General features: G+C 37.8%; 1 protein-coding gene across 1 annotated transcript in view; it reads left to right on the top strand.

Annotated features, from left to right (window-relative positions):
- The first annotated feature begins 20,330 nt into the window (after positions 1-20,330).
- The window catches only part of CCDC168 (coiled-coil domain containing 168), a 3,957-nt gene continuing 1,166 nt past the window's right edge, over positions 20,331-23,121 (top strand). The window contains exon 1 of the mRNA XM_027866559.1: positions 20,331-23,117. Within this exon, the coding sequence (XP_027722360.1) occupies positions 20,388-23,117 (2,730 nt within the window). The 5' untranslated portion in view covers positions 20,331-20,387. The remainder of the gene's footprint in view (positions 23,118-23,121) is intronic.

Genomic DNA, 23,121 nt, shown 5'->3' with positions numbered 1-23,121 from the left:
AATTTAAGTGAGGCAGAACTGCACCAAGTCATTAGCTTCACTCTGTCTTCCACAGTCATCGAAGTCCAGTGGCAAGATAAAAGTTAAGATGACTGTCAATGGCCTGGGATGCAGTGGATGATGACCTTGGTATCTTTAATATCTGACCAAGCTCTAAGCTTTCCACAGTGCTTGCTTCAGCCATCTTCGTGGCCACTAGAACAAATTGTTCTCATCAGCCCATTCCCCTGGAGGAAGTCTTAACATGCTTGGGGTGGATATCCCCCCAATTCACTGATGGATTTGAGGCTGTTTGTTACCCTTAGCATGGTTTAACCTGTCTGCCACATCAGTCTTACCATGGGTGAGAGTTGAATGGCAGATGGACACCAAGGGTAGATGAACAGCTCTGAAAAGAGCTTGGCAAGCCCTCATGCCAGAGGCGTTAGCCCTCACGCCAGAGGCATTAGTCCTCCCTGAACACTCCCATATACCCTGCCGCTACTGGTTACAGTTTGGCAATAAGATGTTAAGCAAGGACCTGCAAAAAAAAAATTTCTGATGACATCAAAGTGAGATTTCTGACAAGAGACCCTGCCTTAGTTAGCTGGGGCTGCTATATGTGTGTTCGTAAGGGCTCAGCTGCTGTATGGACACTCTATTGGAGAGAAAACAAATGCCCATTACTATCAAGGCTCTGAGAAGGGGTAACCCCGACTCCTCCCTGCCAACTGTTCCTTCCATTCACACACATCTCCTTGTGAGAGAAATCATTGAGGGTTTCCCCACTCCACTTTTGGGTTCATGAATGCTCAATCTTTCTAGAACCCACGTTAGCAAAAGCACTGGGCTTTAAAATAAAAGCGAGAAAGAAACCATCCTCCCACTTATGGTGGAGTAGCACCTTAGTTGAGGATGGTAACTAAAGTCAGAAGCTGGAAAAAAAGAGAAACTGCATATCTTCATGCCAATAAATCTGTTCTGGCAGCATTGTCAAATGGTGGCTATGAGAGACGGGCATAGAGTAGGAAGCTACACCTGGTAGATACTACACATGGACATAGGACCAACAGACAGTATGCCTCATATAATCAGTTGGAAGCTAGCCCAGCCAGAGCAGACATAAGCAGCTGTGCAGCTACTCATGTCCTTTTGACCACCTGTGGTCCATAGGTGTGTACCCAGGCTATACCTGGCTCCAAATTGTCCCTACCTATGTCTATTTTTCCTAGGGATGGCATAATTTATTTGTGGAAGAGTGCATCCCGTTTTCATAGGGGGACTATTTCATTGCTACTTTTCTTACTATGCTATTGGATTGAATGCCTTTGTATGAATGAGAATTCAGAGAAACAGGCTAAGGTTTGTATGAACTGATGTAAAATGAAAGGAAGCAAAAGCAGAAAAAAATATGAACAATGGCTACACTAATGTAAATTAAAACAGCATTAAAAGGAAGCCCAAATCTGGATAATTTGTAATAGACAATCTTGATCCTAGCAAACAGATAATGAAAGCTCCTCTAAGAGTCAAGGGATTATGGGGCAGCATGTTGCTTGCATACATTTTAAGACATAGTTTTATTTTGGCTTTGCTCTTTATCTTTGTTTTTCATCGTTGTTCAGTCATTTCAGTTGTGTCTGATTCTTTGTGACCCCACTTGGGGGTTTCTTGGTGAAGATACTGGAGTGGTTTGCCATTTCCTTCCATTTTACAGATGAGAAACTGAGGCAAAGAGGGTTAAATGACTTGCCCAGGGTCACACATCTAGTAAGTGTCTGAGGCCAGATTTGAACTCAGGAAGATGAGTCTTCTTGCCTTTTTGCCCAGCACTCTACTCACTTCGCTACCTAGCTATCCTGTCTTTGTTTACAAGAGTGCTTTTGCTAAAGACATGGGTGATCTAGGGAAAGTTGGGAGTATATCCAAAAATTTCTGTGATGTAAAAATAAAGGCCCCAATAAAACATACTTAAAAAAAAAAACCTTACAGAGTAACAACAACATCGTGCTATGACCAGTTTTGATAGTCTTAGCTCTTCTCAGCAATACAATGATCTAAGACAATTCCAAAGGCTCATGAGAGAAAATGCTATCCACATCCAGAGGAAGAACTATGGAGTCAGAATGCAGATCAAAGCATACTATTGTCTTTCTCTCTTTTTTTGTTTTGTTTTCTCTTTCTCATGGTTTTTCACTTTTGTACCGATTCTTCTTTCACAGCATGACTATGGAAATATGTTTAATATGATTGTACTTGTACAGCCCATATCAGATTGCAGAGGGGCAGAGGGGAAAGAGGAGAGAGGGAGGGGAAAAAAATTGGAAACTCAAAATGTTGAAAACTATTTTTACGTGTAATTGGAAAAAATAAAATATGATTAAGTGGGGGAAAAACAATAGTATGGCACTCTAGGGACACTCATAAACATCTGAAATAGAAAAAAAAGAGAATTGGACTTGTGTAAAGATAGATCTCAAGCAGGAGGGGGAGCTATTGTTCCTTTTCATTTCTTTAAAGAGTGGTTTCTTCTGGAGTCTAAACTGGAGTTAACCCATAACTAAACATTAATATAAGGAACAAAAAGACATTTTGCCTAGGTGCTAATCCAGCATAAAACATCTCTTTTAAGGTGGATAGATTTTAGATGGGTCACGCATACATAGTGATTCTGTTCTCATGAAAGAAAGCTAGTAGTCTACTATTTATTCTAGTAGTCTACATTTATTCTTATGCTACAAACCAAAAGAATAGGAACATTAGTGGAAAGAGTATTTGGAAGGCAAGTCGTTTCAGTTCTTTGGGTTTCAGTTTCTTCATCTGTAAAATTAAGTGGTCAGACTCATCCTTTAAGGTCTTTCCAGTGCTGATTTTGTTCTACTATTCTATGCTAGATGTAATAATCTCACTTAAATGGAGGCAATTTCTACCTCCTTAGGTATTGGCTACCATGGGTCATGAAGCTGCCATAAGATAACCACCACCTCTCCTTTTTCCTCTCCTCCTTAAGAGTCCCCCAAATTACTGCCATGCCAGTAAAAAAAAAAACCTTTGCCTCCTATCTGAGGGCTGATCACATGTTAGTTTCTACTCTTCCTAAATTGGAAAGAACTATAAATCCCAAGGTTTTTTTTATTTATTTGCTTGTTTGTGGTTGCTGTTTTTGTGGCCAGCCAACTCCATACCAGAGGTCATTACATTCAGATCATAGGATTTAGGGCTGGAAGGGACCTTAAAAATGTGTTGTGATTCTTTCAGATTGCCTTAGCACTTAATACCCCTAAGTGGGAGCATGAATGAACTCTTCAGAGGAAAGGCAAGCTGCAAATTCTCAGTCAGGGGAACATTGAAAGTCAGAGCTGGAAGGAGCCTTAGAGATTATTCAGTTCAATCACTTCATTTTTATAGAAGAAGAAACAGATTGAGAGTAACTTGAACAAAGACACACAGCATGTAAGGGATTCAATTCTAGTCCTAAATCTTTTGGTTCCAGTTTTAGTGTTTTTGACTAAGATTGATGATGGTAGGGTTTAGGAGAATATTTGCTCTATAGAGAGTCTGCAGGCTAGTAAAGGCTTTGAGGGGAGGAGAATCAGAATCTACTGACCACAAAGGTCTCACGCCGTCCCTTGGTTCTGACCATACTTAAACAGTTGCTGTACGGAGGGTCCATAAACCACACTTTGAGCCATAGTGAAGCATCATTGTGTTACAATGGAATGGTTTACTGGGAAACTGCTGTAGCGAAACCAGTACAGAGTAAAGCAATTCATATTGACACCGATGTTTTAAAAAGTTTATTTATGTGTTTTTAAGTCATTTTTTCCATGTATTGCCCTTCCCCTCCTTCCCTGCTCTGATGTTGACTCTTCCCTTGTAACAAAGGAAAACAAAGTTAAGTTAGATAGTGTCTAATGTGTTTCATCATCTGTTCTCCAGGACCAAGATTGATCACTAATTAATCAGTTGGGCTGCCTTTTACCATTGTTTTCTTTTTACATTATTGTGTGCACCATGTATGTTGTTCTCTTGATCCTTCTCTTTTCACCCCACAGTAGTTAACACAAATCTTCCTATGATTTCCTTATGTGCATGATTTCTTAAAATGCGGTAATATTCTCTTACCTCTGTAGACTATCACTCAGTCAATCAATAAACATTTATCAACATGCTTATTATGTGCTAGCCACTGTGTTAGATGTGGGTTTACAAAGAAAAGCAAAAATAGACTCTATCCTCCTGCATTCTAGAGCTTGCATTCTAGTAGAAGGAGATAACATGGGAATAATTATGTATATACAAGATGTAAACAGTGTTGATAGAAGGTAATCTTAGAGGACAAGGCTTTAGTACTTGGGAGACACTGGAGAGGTGTCCTGAAAGTGGTGCCATTAGAACTGAATCTTGCAGGAAGCCGGAGATGGTAAGAGGCAGAGGTGAGGAGGCAGAATCTTCCATGTATGAAGGCATAAAGATAGGAATTAGAATGCCGTATCAGGTTATGAAGAGCTTTAAATACCAAATCAAAAAATTTATATTTGATCCTAGAAGTAATAAACAGGGAGCCACTGGAGTTTATTGAATATATGTCTGTGGTGTGTGTGTGTGTATGTGAGTGAAGTAGGAAGTGTGTGACATGATCAGATTTGTGCTTTGGGAATCATCTTGTCTGCTGTGTGGAGGATGAATTGGAGGAAGCAGAGATTTGAGGCAAGGAGACCAGTCAGAAGGCTATTGTGTTATAGAATACTATTGTACTATAAGAAATGATGGACATGGTTTCAGAGAGATTTGGGAAGACCGTATGAAGAGATGCAGAGTGAAAGCAGAAATAAGAGAAGAATTTATACAATAACAGTAATATTGTAAAGATAAACAACTTAGAACTCTGATCAATGCAATGACCACCCACCATTCCAGAGGATTCAAGATGAAACATACTACCTACCTCCTGATAGTGGTAACGGACTCAGAGTATAGATGGAAACATTTTTTTATGTAACCAATATGGAAATTTTGCATGACTATACATGTTTGTAATGGGAGTTTTGCTTTTCTTTCCTTTCTCAGTGTGGGATGAGGGCAGAGGGAAAGGAAGCTGGAAAAGAATGAATGCAGATCAGAAAAGAAAATAAAATTTTAAAAAGAAAGCTATTGTAATAGACCAGGGAGAAGTGGTAAGGGCCTGAACTAGAGAAGTTTAACTGTGTCAATGGAGAGAAAGAGATGTATATGAGAGCTATTGAAAAGGTAGAAATGACAAGATTTGACAACTGATTGGATGTTGAGAATTAGAGGATGACATCAAGCTTAACATCAAGGTTGTCAGTCCAAGTGACTGGAAGGATGATGGTAATATTGAGAGTAATAGGGAAGTTGGAAAAAATAGAATTTGGGAGAAAAGATAATGAGTTTTGTTTTGGACAGGTTGAATTTGAGATGTCTGTGGGAATCTAATCTGAAATGTTCAGTAGGTGGTTGATGATATAGGACTGTAGCTCAAGCTTCTGGCGGTGCAAGACACTAAGACTTTGAAGGCAGCCCAAATACCCTCAGAAAAATCCCCTCAGAGAAACAAGCTTGATCACTATGCCATCATTAAGTTTTTCTTGACCATTGTGTCTGCTACGAAGAAGTCTGAGGACAACAACAGCCTCATCTTCATTGTAGATGTGAAGGCCAACAAAGATCAGATCAAGTAGTGGTAAAGAAGCTGTATGACATTGATATGGCCAAGGTCAACGCACTGATCCTGCCCGATGGAGAGAACAAAACCTATGTCTGACTTGCTCCAAACTATGATGCTTTAGATGTTGCCAACAAAACTGGAATCATCTAAACTGTGTCCAGCTATCCCACTCCACCTATAATAAAAAGTTTTCCAGTAAAAAAAGAGAGAGAGATCTAGGGATCATTTGCAGAAAGATGATAATTCCCAAAAGACTCATAATGGAAAATATTATCCATATCCAGAGAAAGAATTATGGAGTCTGAATGCAGGTTGAAGTGTACTATTTTCTCTCTTTTTTTTATTTTTTATTTTTTTCATGGTTTTTCATTTTTGTTATGATTTTTCCTTTCACAACATGACTAATATGAAAATATGTTTAATATAATTGTACATGTATAGCCTGTATCAGATTGCTTGCTGTCTTGGGGAGCGCCATAAGGGAGGGAGAAAAAAAAATTGGAATTCAAAACCTTATAAAAGTGAGTGTTGAAAACGATCTCTACATGTAATTGGAAAAAATAAAATACTATTAAGTAGGAAAAAAAGAGAGATGATAATTGAACCAGTAAGAATTGACACCAATGGATTTGATACCAGTGGATAATTGAACCAATGAGGTCATCAAGTGACATAGTATAATATGAAAATTGAAGAGGGCCTACAACAGAGCTTTGGGGGGAAACGGGTTAATGGGCATGACATGGATGAAAGTCCAACTAAAGAAGTTGAGCAGTGGTCAGAACCAAGGGAAGACACAGAGACAAGAGGATATTGCAGAAGAGGAGGTAATCAATACTGTCAGATGGTACAGAAAGGTCAAGACAGATAAAGATTAAGAAAGGGGCATTAATTTGGGAATTAAGATCCTAACTTTGGAGAGAGCAATTTCAGTTGAATGATGAAGTTGGGAGCTGGGTTGCACAGGTTTTAGAAGAGAGTCAGAGGAGAGAAAGCGGAGACACTCTGCTTGTGATGGCTTTCTTAAAGAGCTTAGCCAAGAAAGGAAGGAACAATAAAGGAATCTAGGAAAGGGGAATTGTAGGACCAAGTGAGGACTTTTTTAAGGATGGGGAAGGAGGAATGATATGGGTGGTTTTTATAGGCAGCAGGGAAGGAGCCAGTAAACTGGGAGAGACTGAAGACAAAAAAAGAATGGGGATGATAGTGGGAACAATCTGCTGGGGAAGATGAGAGGTGGTATAATCAAAGGTACCTGTAGAGGAACTAGCTTTGGTAAGGACCATCTCTTCATCAGAGATAGAAATGAAGGAGATAGTGAGTGATGATGTCAGATGGATGTATAGGAGAAGGGGAGAATACAGGACATTTGTCAAATAGTCTCAGTTTTTTCAGTGAAGTATGAAGTGAGTTCCTCAAATGAATAAGTACAGATAGGAAGTGCTTTGGGAGGCTTGAGAAGAGACTAGAACAGGGGTGGGGAACCTGCAACCTCAAGGCCACATGTGACCTTCTAAGTCCTTGGGTGTTGCCCTTTTGATTGAGTCCAAGTTTTACAGAACAAATCCTTTTATTAAGGGGATTTGTTCTGTGAAGTTTGGATTCAGTCAAAGCACCCCACCTGAGGACCTTGAGGCCGCAGATTCCCCACGCCTGGACTAGAACATCCGGAACAGCCACTGTTAAATGTAAAAGAAAATCAGTTAGGGAGGAGTAGGCCTCTCATCTATTCCATAAATAAGACACTCCATCTCCCCTCCAGGCATTTTCTCTTAATGTCACTCATGCCTGGAATGCCTCCCTCCTCCTCTACTGACTATTGAACTCCCTACCTTTAAGTTCCAACTGAAATCCCCCTTTTAACAGCATCCTCCTCACAATTCTTTAAAGTCAGTAGTGAGTTTTATGAAGCCCATTTTACATAAAAGGAAAAATGACTCTCAGCAACATAAAGAAACTCAACCACGGTCCCATACTTAGAAAGTGTCTGAGCCTGAAATTGCATCCAGGAATCCCAATTCCAAGACTAACCCTATTTCTACAACACCACAGTCATACAAAATACACAGGGCAGCTAGGTGATAGACTGGGATAGAGGACTGGGATTGGACTCAGGAAGACTTGAGTATAAATCTGGCTTCGGAAACTTACTAGCTGTATGACCCATGGCAAGTTTCTCAACCCTGTTTGCCTCAGTTCATCATTTGTAAAATGGGCTGGAGAAGGAAATGGCAAACCACTCCAGCATCTTTGCCAAGAAAACCCCAAACTGGGTTGCAGAAAGTCAGGTATGACTGAAATGACTCAACAATAACAAGCAACAAAATACAGATGCTCCCAAATGAGGTCACAAAGAGTTGATCATGACTGAAAACAACTAAAAAACAACAAGAAAAAAGTCTTATGATGCTTTCTGAAATTAGTAGGCCTTATTTTTCTAGATTTTGATAAACCAGGGGGCCAATGGTCCCAAATGTCTCTCTAAAATTTAATTTTCTTAGTGGCTAGAGTCAATTGATATGAGCTCAGTTAGACCCACTATGACATGTTTCTCACTGAAGTCAAGGCCAAGACCAGCCACTGTTACACTTGATAGCATAATGGGCTGTGGTGATACTTCCCCCCTGACAGAGCACTGACTGTGATTATGAAAAATGGCTATTCCAACTATGAGTGTTTCCGGGCATTCTAATTTGAGGATTTAAGAATGGAACACCAAAACCAAACTATTATAAACTTTATATTACTCTATAAAACAGATATTGTTGAGTTAAAGAAGGGGAGAAAACAATAATGGAAAAGGAAGCAGCTGCTATGTTACAGGAGTATCTTGAGTCCTGGGGTTCTGTCTCTGACTGGAAGGCTGTTTTTATCGTGACCTTCCTGGTAATTGTTTTTGAGCTACTCCTCCTGGAACTTTGTAGGATTTGTCAGAAAAAGATTTCAGAAAGAAAGGTCCAAAAGGAGAGCTGCTCAGATTCTTCAGAGGTAAGTGAAGGAGAAAAGGTTTATTTTGTTGTCTTCTATTTTTTAATACAACTATTTTGTTAAACATCCATGTCAGACATCTTGGTCCGCATCTTTTCTTAAAATTTGCATTTTTTGTCATTTTTTTTAACTGGTATACTTTATTTGAGTTTATCACTTACTAACAAGCAACATGCCCCTACCCCTTTCAGGACCATACCTCCCATAAAAATAGAAAACAATTAAACATATTGGTTTGCTTTTCTAACATTGTTTTCTTCTTTGAAATAGGAGGAAGAAAATTCTTTTCTGAAAAACTTGGGATATGGTAAATATGGTGCCATTTTAGTGACTTTCTATTTGATATAAAACATACCCTAATTAAACTATCCTATTAATTGTTTTCCCCCCCTATTTACCTATAGAGAACTGGACCCATACTGAATTACCTCCAAAAAGAAGGTAAGTGAAATACCTTGGCATTAAGCAACATTAGCTAATCTTTGTAAAATTTTATTCATTTTTTTGTTTTCAGAAAACATTTCCATTTCTAAGAGTTTTGGATGTAATTTTTAAAAATACTTAATATATAACACAAGAAGTAGTGATTGTAAGGATAATGCCGTGTGTAGCTGTACTACAACTTTTAAAAAAAATCGGCCTATTCACAGCAAAAGAGTCACTTTCTTCAATATTTTTTTATTTGCAGAACCATTACTTTTTCACTACCTTCTGAGATAGTCTGTTACACTGATTTTTCAGACATCTCAATCTATCCCACATTGAAACTTCAACCCACTGATCTTAGTTCTGCCTTCTGGTGACAAGCAAACCAAATCTAATTTCTTTCCTACTTGACAACCCTTCACATTTTTGAGTACAGCTATCATTTCCCTAAGTCTTGTCTTTTCCAGCTAGACATACCCATTCATTCAACCAATTTTCATAAGAAATTCAATTGATCTTTCACTATCCTATTTCATATCTTTCTGTACATTTTCTAGTGCATCCATGTCCTTCCTAAAATGTGCCTACCCAGAACTGAAAATTATACTGCAGATAAGGTCTGATTATGGTAGAATAGCAGAACTTTTTAGTACAAGATACTAGGCCTCTTTTAATGTCACGTAAGCTTACCAAAATTGTTTTGATTGCTCTATCTCATATTAGTTGCATTTTACCAAAATGATAATTGAAGAAGCATAGTCAAGACAGCATTAGCCTTGGAGTCAGGAAGAGATATGTGTTCAAATCCCATTTCTGAAACTTGCTAAATGTGTAACCGTTGTTTATTTCTTTGAGCCTCACTTTCTTCAATTGTAAAATGCCCATGATGATATCTGTATAGTGCCTACTTCACAGGATTATTGTGGGACTCAAATAAGGTGATATGTGTAAGATGCTTTTGCAAACTTCAAAGTCTTATACAAATAACAGCGATTACTATTAAAATACCCAGATCTTTTCCAGATGAAATGCCACCTAGATACACCTCCCCATCTTTTGCTTGCAAAGTTGCTTATTTTTGAACCTCAAGTAAGACTTTATTAATCATATTTATTTCTATCATAGTTCCTTTAATTACAAATACAGTACTCTTCATATTACACCGTATTAACTCCTTGATTGTCTTCAAGACAATAGACAAATGAGTGATAGAATAATAGGGCCAAATGATGGCAGGAAAATCTAGGGGGAAAGCGGATCATTTTAATTTTAGATATGTTTAATTTTCAGTGCTGGGACTTGGAGGAAAGTTAGCCTGGTGATGTCAATTTGGGAGGACCTCAAGGTAGTAGTCAAAGCTGTAGAAATGGATGACATTACCCAGGGAGATGGTGTAGAACAAGGAAAGAAGGCAGCCAAAGAAAGAATCACTGGGAGTGGCTAAGTTGTGGGAGTGACGAGAACCAGCAAGAGAGTCAGAAATTAAATGGTTATATGTACAGGAGAGTGAGGAGAGATTATCAGGGAAATCAGGATCAAGGCGGAGGGATTGGTCAACAGCATCATATGCTGCAGAAAGGTCAAGGAAGATAAGGATTGAGAAAAAGACTATTGAATTTAGTAATTAGAAGTTCATTGGTGACCTCTGAGAGAATAGTTTAAGTAGAGTGAAAGGGATAGAAGCCAGATTTCAAATATGTGGATAGTGAGGAAATGAAGACAGTAAGTAAGTGTAGACAATCAGTTGAAGATGTTTAGCAGTTAAAGGAAGAAAAGAGATGAGATGGTAGCTGTTAGGTGACATGATATTGCCTCCTGCAGTCCCTGAGGAGATCAGGGCCAGCTAAGGGGAGGTCTCTTAGCTTCTAAACCTCTTTATTTTAAAACTCCTGGGACTTTTCCTGTCCTTTCCTTCTAGTCTCTTGCTTCAAAAGAAGAGGTGGTTCTTCTGGTCAAAGTTAACTTGTTCAGTTCTGCTTTAGATTCCATCTTATCCTAAACTTACTAGCAGGCCATCTAAGACACATGATCATCTGGTTTCATCCTCCATTACAAATTTATTTCATATTACTCTACAAGAGCTCTACTTTCTTGATGAACTAGATTACTTGATAGTTCCCAAACTTGGCATCTTTTGTACCTCCATGCTTTTGTACAAGTATCTCTACATGCCTGCAACCACTATTATTTGTAATTGCATATATACATACACATACTTACTTACATACATATATGTATATATTTGTGTGTGTGTATATGTAGAACTATGATTTTCTGATAATTTGCTGCTCCATGGAGCTTGGATTTCTCATGACAATACCTTGTCATTGTTCCTTCTCCCATGCTAACCCTTTCTTCTCTAACGTCCTTCCAACATATAGGCTAGGAGGAAGAATGAGCATAACCTTGGCTCTCCACCGCCACTTCCATGCCCCTCCTCCCCTACTGTCCTCAGAAAGAGACCTCTTCTGTGGAGTTCACCTCATCTGATTCTGTTGTCCTTTCCAGATTCTTTTTGCTATCAGCAGACCAAGTTACTCTTTGATTTTTTTTAATTAAGTTTTTCAGTTCAAAATATGTACTTTCTTTCCCTTCTGTTTTTTACTTTGAAAAATTGAAAAAAGAAAAAGGAAAAAAAAACCCTTTGTAACAAATATGCATAGTCAAGCAAAACAAAGTCCCAAATTATCCAGGTCACTCTCTGCTCTTTCTTAAGAAGCTCAGCACCTTTTCCAACCCTCACCATTCCTAAAAATCAGGAACTCAGAGAGCAATCCTTATACCTGATAGCCAGCTGGACATTTCTACTTTGGAGCCCTTTGTATGCATACTCAGTGCCAGCTCAGCAGCCAACTCAAAGACTTTTTTTCATCATGTAATAAGCAGTCAGAAAACAGTTGTGGAACATCTGAACATGTTTTGAAGTAGAGAACCACATTTTGTGGGTTTGGCAGTTCTCTGGACATCCCTGTGATGCAGAGGAGGATATTGCTCTTGATTATCTAAGAGTCTTCATCGGAGAAGAAAGAAACAGAGATTGAGAGCATGAAGGAAGAGGGAGAAGATGAACTTGAAGGGTGAACAAGAGATTTCCCCTGAGCATGGGATCTATGGGGAAAGCTTGCCAGAAGCAGGCTTACCAAAAGTGCATGCTTCCAGGACTGGGTCCTCACTGGTCAATTCCCCCTTACACTCTCTTCCCTTATAAAATTTGTCATCTTTGGTCAATTGCCTGAAGTGCATTTGGCACACGATGTTCCTGTTCCCAATCCAGAAGTTCTGGGGAGGCATAAGCATTGTCCTTTCTCTTGCTTTCCAAATTCTATATAGGAAACAATCAGTGTGGCATAGATTTTATATAATCCTACATGTGTAGGCCAAAAAATTGCAATTGTCTCCACATGCTGAGTTACACAGATTCAACAAGTAAAAAATATTTTACAAAATTCACCATCATTGCTTTGTGAGTACTTACCAAGGGGCGGCTCAACATGGAAATGGTCTTGCCCAAAGGCAATAAAGAAAAAGGCAAATAAAAAAACCCAGTTTTCCATTTCAGAAAGAAATCTGTTGCCTGTCAATCTTTCTAGATAACCCAGAACTCTTCCCATAGGTATTTAGGAACTGGGGCCATCTAGAAATCACTCTCTCCACTTTGGGTGAGAAACCAAAGTGCCTATGTGAAAACTCTTCCATACCCTTACTGTATTGAGTCGACTTAATGAGAGTCTGGGCAAAATTTTCAGGTGTCCCTTTCTATGCAGGGCACATCAAACCTCTAGGGGTGCAATTTCCTTTGTGGTAAGACAAATTTCCTGGATTTTTTTTTTTTTTTTTTTTTTGGTGAGGCAATTGGAATTATGTGCCTTGCCCAGAGTCACACAGCTAGTGAGTGTTATGTGTCTGAGGCTGGATTTGAACTCAGGTCCTCCTGACTCCAGGGCCGGTGTTATATCCACTGTTCCACCTTATCTGCCTTATCTGAATATTGTTTTTTAAAATGCATTTTTAACTCTTTTATTTTTAATTGGTGAATTCAGGCTATTTGTATTTAATTTTATACATGTTAAATTTGACTTGTCTTATTGTTTTTTTGTATTTTTGTTCTTAATGTTGTCTAGATGAAAAGAACACTTTGGCTTCTTAAAATGGCTCCCCTTTTCTTTTTTGTTATTATTATTATTATTATCTTTTGTTTGTTTTGCTTTTTGGTGAGGCAATCAGGGTTAAGTGACTTGGCCAGGGTCACACAGCTAGTAAGTATCAAATGTCTGAGTCTGAATTTGAACTCAGGTCCTCCTGACTCCAAGGCCAAAGCTGTATCCACTGTGCTACCTAGCTGTCTCTCTTCTTTGTTATTTGTGACTATATTGTCAGAATTTTATTTTCTAGAAACTTCTAACTCTCTTACAGGTTCAAATATATCACACGAAATAATGGCTATCTTTTCCCTAAACATTTTGAAATATGCTTTTGAAAGTTTTGGATGCATATTTAACCGTGCTCAGTATGACTTTTCTTTGCTACTATCAACTCTAAGATGGCATAATCACTTTTCTTGTTTCCCATTACTGCTACTTTACCAACCAGTTCTTTGTTATTGGTCAGAATGAAGTACCTCTATCTTCTCAGAAGGGCAACTGGAAGTCAATCTAGCTATTGGACCTTAACCACTTGGGCCTTCAAACAACAGGAAGAATGGAATTGGAAGAACCGGTGAAGGCCCTCAAAAGGCAACTTCATTAGCCAAGATGCCATCTTCTTTGTCTCTGACCACCCCACACCTAAGACTAGGAGTTCTTAATCTTCTTTTCATATCATTGGCCCCTTTTTTTGGCAGCTTAGTGAACCCAGACTTCTCAGAATAATGTTTGTTGCCTACATTTATAATTGAAAGAAATGCTAACTTTTGGTTAGTGATTAGTGAAAATAAAGATGTGTTTTTTTCCCATTCAGGTTTTTATAGATGCCCTGAAATCTATCCACAGAATTCTTGGGTTTCTGCGGACCTCAGATTAAGAGTCTGTGTGTTAGACCCATCTATCCAGCTGACTGTGTTCTATGCTTTATTTGCTTCCTGGACTTCTCCTTGGATGGGTTTCTTTCTTAGCTTGATGAACTTAGAAACTCATTCTCCCCACCACTACTGCTTCTTTACCTATAACATTACTTCCCTTAGTCTTCAGAGTCTTGGCTCCCTAACCTCATATGATCTCTGCCCAGTAATGGCATCTGGAAATCATCCCAGATTAAGGGATGATTAGAGGAAGGATCTGCTATCTTTTCTTTATAAGGCTTTATTTTTCTCTTAACATCCCTTACTGTCTGAAACATTTATACACAACTTCCTTATTCTGAGAGATTTTTTTAAACCATATCATTGACACAGACAAAAATCTGTAGGACATAAAATTTAAAGATAGTAACTTAGATTAGTTGGGGGGCAGAGGTCAACCTGAAGTAGTGAGAAGTTCAAATAAAACATTATGAAAGGAAGTACAATTTTATTATTTCCCTTGACTATTTTGGAAGGTGATATAGATTGTTAAAAAAATCTTGTATCGAGTATTAATTAAGGCCCTCAGTTTAGAGCCTCTGACCAGCCCCTAACTGTTATAAAACCACAAAACAATGTTTTGGGACCCTTACATATCTAGTACCTTGGGAATCCGACGTTAATACTCTTGGTGGAAGGAGTCTAGCTATTGGGTTACTAATATTCAGGTAGTAAACCTGGCCTCTCCAAAAAGTGAAGGTATATAGGACAGTCCTCACTACCTTCCCAGATTTTGAGAACGGAGTAACAAACTCAGCAGACTCTCGAAGCCTGATCATGTTGCCTGCAATCATGCTTCTTTTATAGTTATAGCATAGCATTTCTGAATTCATATCCTTATGGAGAACTTACACAAGTATTTCTATCTTTTAACAAATGACATTTTTACATAGCACTTTCAATATCTGTAAACTGTTTAACCTACATTTTCTCATAAGATCCTCACAACTTTGTGATAAAAAGAAATATGGGTTATTATTAAATATATAATAAACATGCATTATATAATATGATATTATATGTAAACATATAATAATAATTATTATTATATGTATTTTACAGATCAGAAAACTGAAGTTGAAAGAGAGTTTGTAATTAGTCTGTAGTCATTCAGCTAATAAATATCAGAAGGAGGATTTGAATCTAGGTCTCTTCTGAATCTAAGTCCAATACTATGTAATGTTACTTCTCCTATATTTGCATAATCTGTTCTTCTCTAAATAGATTGTTCTATACTTGTTCTGGTTGATTTAATCCATTTATATTTGCCCAGTGCTTTAACTTGCTGAGGTCATTCAATTTTCTGGTATGCTACACATGCCCACCTAACATTCATCAGACGTACATTCAGTGAGGGCTGATTTGATTCAAGGCACTGCATCTTTAATAATAAAGATAAAATTCTTCATTACTTCATAAACCTTAAATTGCTATATAAATGCTATAATTATTACTATGTCACCTCGTGGTTAGTGGAGTTAGAAAACTACCTGCTACCCACAGATCTTATGTTTAGGACTTTTTAAAAAAAATTATCTAAAACGTTTATATGTAATTCCCTGTGCTGAGAGATATGTCATTTGTATTATTTCTGAAATCTGCAGGACATAAGATGAAATCATTAAATCATAACTTAAATTAATTGGAGGCAGAGGCCAACTTGAACTAGTGAGAAGTTCAAATAAAACATTGTGAAAGAAAGTATATTGTGTTATTTTCCGCTTTATGCAATAATTGAAACTAGTCTAGTAGTCTAGCATTCATTCATTCTTTCCATTGGAGAGAAGGCTTTGAAAGATCCTTAAGGACCTTGTTTTAATGAATGATTAGTATTTCATATATCAACTGTTTGTTTTCCTGGTGTTGTAAGAAATACACTGAATTTAGAATCAGGAGAATTAGGGTTAATTCTCAGCTCTTTGACTTACTAGTTGTGTAACTCTGGGAAAACATTTAGCTTTTCTGTAGCAGAGTGTGGAGTTGAACCCAAGTCCTCCGGAGCAGTGGATAGAGCACCAGGCCAGGAGTTAGGAAGACCTGAGCTCAAATCTAGCCTCAGATACTTCCTAACTGTATGACTGTAGACAAGTCACATAACTCTGTTCTCCTCAGTTTCCTCATCTGTCAAATGAGCTGGAGAAGGAAATGGTAAACCACACTAATATCTTTGCCAAGAAAATCCCAAATGGGGTCACGAAGAGTCAGACACTACTGAAACCACTCAATAACAACAACTACCACCACCTACACCTCTAAATGCAATGCTCTGGTATGCTGTGCCATGCTAATTCTTTTGGACTGAGTGCTGAACTTGAAGTTAGGAAGATTTTAGTTGAAATCATGCCTCTGCATTCACTACCTTTGTGACCCTAAGCAAATCACCTTTCCTTTCTGAGCATCAGTTTCCTCAGCAAATGAGAGAGTTGGACACTAGATGGTCTCTAAGGTCCCTTCCAGATCCCCAGGCTACTTGTAATCTTGTATTCTCTTATGAACACTGATCACCTATATTTATAGTTTCTGCCAGGCTGTGACTATAGTTGCCACTGTCTCTAGCTTTCTGGTCCAGTTTAAACCTTTCCTCAAGAACAACCAGGCAACACCATGTACTTTTCAGCTCTTTTTGAAAAGGCAGATAACTTGGCCTAAGGTCAACAAAAAAAGAAAAAGAAAAGAAAAAAAAAAGAAAAATTTCCATTCAGATTATCCTACTTTATTTCTGTAGTCTTGGCTCTGAAATTTCCCATCTATCCCAGCAGGATATTCTCAGGTTCAGGAAGTTCTTTTAGAACAAAGGTCCATCCAGCTCCACCGATTTTATCTCTGGCAAAAGACAAAATAATAAATGCACACATATAAAATATTATGGAGAACCTGTGATATAAATTAAAACTGAGTCAAAACTCAAACTCTAGTTTCATTTTACTACACTTTGCTTCCTTGCCATTCTAAGTCTTAATTCTTATAGTTTCTGAAGGAAGAAGGCTCTAATCCTCTTTTTTTTTTTTTAAGATCTTACTACCTTGGTAGGGGAAAATAAATTCTTGAAAATTTATAAAAATAATTCCTTTCACCTAGTCAACTAGTTTGTTGAATGAGTAGTAATGTAGTTTAGCTCCTTGCTTTAGTTATTTTGTGAATTTGGATTTTCTTTTTTTTTTCTTAATCAGGACATACCTGTATTAGAAAGAAAGATGTGCTAAGTGTAACTCTTTGTATACATTCTGTGTGTTTTCTTATAGATTTGGAGCTTTATCAAGGTGTCAACTTCTGTCTTCACTTGACCCCCAGAATACAGAAGACATTATTAATGAGATGCTTTCAACTTCATATGAAACATGGTCTGGTACTAGTGATCATGAAAGCCAATTAAGTTGGCCTAGTGGCAGTGGAAGTCGGCTGTCATTTTCAAGTGAGGCTATTTCATCTTCTTCATTTGTAAATTCAGTACACAGGAAGCCTCCTCCAAATCATAGAAGATTTTCTCATGTTATGTTTGAAACACTACCATTTTCATCAAGAAAATTACTACCAATAAGGAAAATGTGTACAAATAAAAATAAGAATGTACGGTTTTCTTCTGATTATAACTTTTTGAGAAAATCCAAGATAACATTAGAAAATGATGACCTAGATTTAACACCATGCCCTTCAGCTCATTTATATCTTTCCAGAAACCAAATTAGGCTTCTAGAAGAGAATTTGAGAAATCAAATCCCTTCAAAATCTCAGCCTGTGATAAAGATTAAAACTACTTATCAAAGCTCAAACTTTGCTAAATTGAATCAAGCACCACTGTACCCATCAGAAGAAACTTCTTGTAAAAGAGAGAAAATGCTCCAAGAGTCACTATTTCACTGCCCAGATGATATCAGGTCCAACGTTTTCATCCATCCTCAAGGTTTAACACAATCTGAAGTTTCAGTGCAGACTGAAGTCCCAGGTCAGGGCCAAGATTGCAACCAGATTCAAAACAATATTAATATCCAAACTTCAGCAAAAGTCCGAGGTTTGTCCAAGTTCCAAAGTGCTTATTATGAGAAGCAGGAACAGTTCACTACTAACTTGTTAGATAAAAGTCCACCAATTTTATCTCTGACAAGAGACAAAACAGTAAGTCCACAAATATTAAATATTATGGAGAATCTAAACATTTTAAATCCAAAGGAAGAGCTCCAAAAATATTCAACAGTGCCTAGTACTTGTGTACCTGTTTCATTTCAAACAAGGCACAAAAATGGAATATGTCCAACAGACTTGAAAAGTACAATGGGTCCCAGAGTTATGAGTCTCAAGGCAAAGAAAACATCATTTTCACAGCTACTTAATAGCCTAGGCTATGGTACATTAGCCAATAGAAGGAAACTGGAAAGTAACATTGCAAAATCACACAGTACTTGTGAAATGAAGCCATGTAATGTCTCATCAGATTCAGCCCTAAAAGCTAGACAGGTTTCTGTGCCCAGATCGTCTTTTGGTCATAGTAGAGTAAGAGCAAAGAGAGATATGCTAAGAGCCACAAAAATCAAATCTCTGCAGGTACAGAACAAAAAATCACCAGAGAAAATATCATATGCACAGCCACTTGAGAAGACACCTCGATCAGTGGAAAATAAAGGTAAATTTAAAGAATCAATAGATACCTGTACAGTCAGTTCAGAGTACTCAGATATCAAAATGCAACATAGTAAAAACTATGGTGTGATCAGATCAGGATTAACTGTGAACAACAAAGAAAACAGTTGCCCACCATGTACAAATAAGATAGAATTGCTTTCTCTAGAGCGAGATGCCCAGCAATCCAAGTATGTACCTCAAACTGTTTTGAATTCTGTTTCTTTCCCTAAGAAGTTTTTATTTCAACCTGAGAAAGCAAAGAAAATAAATGATGCTACTGACCTGCAGACTTTTAAAATGTCAAGTTCAGTGGGACAGAAAATACCAGATAAAACTGACATGCCTGTGTATGACTGTTCCAGATCTGGAAAAAGACTTAAATTTTTTATTTCAAGGCAGAAGACCCTGCAGCCAAAAGTAGTATTAAAATCTTTTCTCTGTTCTATTTTTGCCCCTGTCAAGTCCCCACTTCAAAGTGAAAAACAGAAAAAAAGCGAGTGTTTAGGAGAAGACATGGAAAGAATAATACAAGATCAATCTCAAGGAGAAGAGACATCATTAATTGAAGTCAAGTGTGAGCCTATTCTTGACTCGGAAAGGGTTGCCAATCTCCAAATTGTACCAGCCCAAGAAGAGAGGTCACTAATTAAGGCACAACTGGTAGAGTGTGATGGCCCAAGAGATTCCATGAGGCAGGGAAACTATGCAAATCATCAAGAATGGTTCACTACAAACCAGGAGGGGCAGCAGGATCAAAAATGTTTACCAGTAACTATTTCAAAATCTGGGAGTATCATTAAGTCCTGTATGCCTCTACTTGAACAAACATCAGAAAAAATCTTGGAAGACTCAAAAAAATCAATATATCCTCCAAGTTGTGAAGAAATCAAAAAATCACTTGAGAGTCACATAAAAGCAGCAGACATTTTACAGTCTATCTATCCCACTGTTCCCAGTCCCTCTCAAATTAAAATCAAATATGTAAAAATAATGGAAGACAAGAACAATTCTGTATGTATACCTCTAATTTGTGAAGAAACCAAACAGTCTGAATCCAAAGTAGAAACTGGAGTTGATTCAATATGTAGCAATGCCATCATGCCCAGTTTATATCCAAATGCAACTAAAGGGCAAATAGTGGCAGACATTAAAGATGTAAGTCCTTCTCCAGAAATCAAAAGGTCTGAATCTTGTGGAGTGAGTGAAATTGATTCAAATCTAGTAAAGTCAGATACAACCACAGTAGAAATAGTAGCAGATGTTGACAATTCAATGTGCTGCGCTCCACTTTGTGAAGAAATCAAATTACATCTTGAGACTCCAATAAAAGCTGAAGACTTTTCAGAATTGAACATGACCTCCATGCCTTGTCCATGCTCAACTGCAATAGTCCATCCAGTGGAAGACATACAAGGGACAGTGGCTACTCTGGTTTGTGAAGAAATTCAAAAGCCGCCCGATGACATTTCAAAATCTAGTGATGTATGTTTTTGCAGCTCACCTTCAGTTGAACCAAATTCATTGTCTTTAAATTATGAAGAAGAAGTCAAAAGATCCCTAGGGTCCCACAAAACAAAAAAAAGTATTTTGGAATCTATATTTACTACTACACCCAATCAAAATTCTAGGAAAATGAAAACTGTACAAGTAATAGCAGACATGAGCAATTTAGTATGTTCTTCAGTTGGTGAAGAAATGCAAAAGTCTGTTGAGAGTTCCACTGTTTTGGAACCTTCGGATACCGCTTTTCCCCTTCCCCTTGAAGGTAAAAAGAATTCAGTACAAATTCTAGAAGATGTGAAAAAATCAGTATGTCCTCCAATTTGTGATAAAATCATCAAGTCCTTAGAGTCTCATATCACCAAAGCTGTTTCAAATTCCATAGATGCCTCCACACATAGTCCATGCCACATTAAAAAGAAATCAGTAGAAGTAGTATTGGATTTGAAAAAATCATTGTTTTCTCTTCCAATTTCTGCAGAAACCAAAAAAACCCTTGAGTCTTACTTAAAAACTGGAGGTGTTACACAAACTAGAGGTCTACTTCAAAAGAGAGTATCACAATTAGCATCGGACATGAAAAATTCAGCATTTCCTCCTACAGTCTGTGGAGAAATGCAAAGTTCCCTCCAGACTCACATAAAAATTCCTCTTGAGAGGAACTGGGAAATTGGTAGAAAAACAGAGAAGCTCCCACAGAAGGATACATTTCTAGTGAAAGAGGATCAAGAACAAATTGGGGCAGATGTAACAAAAGATAGCCAGGTCTCCACACGCTGTGGTGGGAGAAAGAAAGCTTTTCTCAAGGCCAGAGGCACTGTAGTATCTGGGTACTCCAAATCACAATTATGCTCCATCTCTGTTCTTGATAGGCTCACTGGTAGTGAAAAAACAGATCTTATTTTTCATTTCCAAAAGAAGGGGCTAGAATTGAAACAGGGAAGGATGCATGCAATAATTATGGAATCTTACCGAAAATCACCTTCTCTCATCAAGCCATCTATTTCAAAAGAAGCTCACAGTGATAGGCGAGTATTTCCAAGATGCAGAAAATTAAACTTTATGTCTCAGGAAGAGGTTGATTCCCTAGAGATGAGCTTAAAACACAAATACCTGATGTTTCTTTTTGGACTCCCTTTTAATAGCCAGAGCTCATTAAAAGAAATCATCCCAAAGGCTATAACTGCAATCCCTTCAATGATCTACCAGAGACATAAAGCTAAATATATTGAAAAAAATGTGTTAGTAATTAAAAGAGGAGTGAGGGAGAAATTAGAATTACACATCCATGAAAAACAGAAACTTGGTTTTTCAAATTCAATCATGACTGTTCTTCCCCAAAGCTTCATCCCTAGTCCTCCAGAAAACATTTATCATCCAGAAGAAAGAAACACTGTGAAAAGAGTCATCTGTTCCCTTTTCATTGAGGGTGAAACGAGGAAGAGTTTGCCATGCCATCTGAGAAAAATGGCAGCTGAGAAGAAGGGTGGAATTCCCTCCAAATTAATGAAATATGAGAACACAACAAAAGAATTATGCCCTATCAGCAGTATAAAAGCAGTGATTGTGAACAAATTAAATGTCACAAATTATGTCAATGAAAACATTAAACAAGCTGTGGAGGTCAACATGCAGTTAAGGCTAAGTCAAAAGGCTTCATGTACGGCTACTGAAAATAAGGGAGGATCACCTCCTCTAGTTTTCCAGAGATTCACAGCCAATGATTTAAGAAAGCTCATTACATATTTTTTAGTGAAATCATTGGAAGTCAAAATGAACATGATTCCTAAAGCGGTGGAAGAATCCATTAAAATGGGAGAAAATCAGGTTCAAAGAAAACCTCGATTAGAATCAGTTTATCCTACTAACAAAGTCACAAAGCCAAGAAGCACAAAATTGCCATTCATGGAGTCCAAGTCTCTTCATCAAATAATTCTTAATTTACAACACAAACGTCTTATGTTTCTCTTGGGGCTTCCTGTTCAGACACTGCCCCCCAAGCTGACTATGCCTCCCAAGTATCTGCCTAGACCTAAGCTTAACAAAAAATATAAGACTGTAAATGAGGTTGGAAACCAAGTTTCCTTTTCCATTGATATGGAGAAATTAGAACGACACATCTCTTTGAAAAAGCAGGAATCATATAAAGTCCTTCCATCAGTTATAATATTACCTAAGTTATTTATACCACCTGTTTCTTCTTCTGAAAGCATTCCTATGGCAATGGATGAGAGGACAATTTTGGAAAAAACTCTTTCTCCAAATTGCTCCAGCACTGTCCTTGATTCTCAATGTTTAACACAGAAGGATAGTGGTGAACCTTCCTTGAGAAAACCTCATTGGTCTCTAGGAGAAGAGAAATTCAATGTCCCTTTCAAAATATCTCCAAAGTTAACTAAAACTGTGCCTGATTCTCCAAAAGATGCACGAGCAGATACTGATAGCTCTGAGGACTCAAAAATGTCTTGCCTTCCGAAAGGGGAAATTTGTCTTGAGCCTCAGAAAAGCAAACGTAAATCACCTACTTCACCTAAGAAGACAAACACTGACGTAGTGTTAGACTTAGATGAAACATCACCTGAGAAGACTGAACGTGTTCTTGATTTCTTTGAAATCCTCGATGAACATTCAACATCTTCACCTGAGATTTATGACATCTTTGAAGCTAAGGAGGTAGTTAATGCAAGCACTGATGTGAAGCCTGAAGTTATGTTTCAAAGTCAGGAAAATGTCCTGAGATCTGTCGAATTAAACAACTCTCCATCTCCCCCTAATGAAAGAGTAGAAATGGAAATGTCTTCTCAGAGATCTGTAAAATTAAACAAATCTCCACCTCCCCCTAACAAAAGAGTGGAAAGGGAAATGT

The sequence above is a fragment of the Vombatus ursinus genome, unplaced genomic scaffold (genome assembly GCF_900497805.2).
Source record: "Vombatus ursinus unplaced genomic scaffold, bare-nosed wombat genome assembly UNPS02014781.1, whole genome shotgun sequence".
Lineage (NCBI taxonomy): Eukaryota > Metazoa > Chordata > Mammalia > Diprotodontia > Vombatidae > Vombatus > Vombatus ursinus.
The sequence above is the reverse complement of the archived record's forward strand: the minus strand, read 5'-3'. Positions and strand labels throughout refer to the sequence as shown.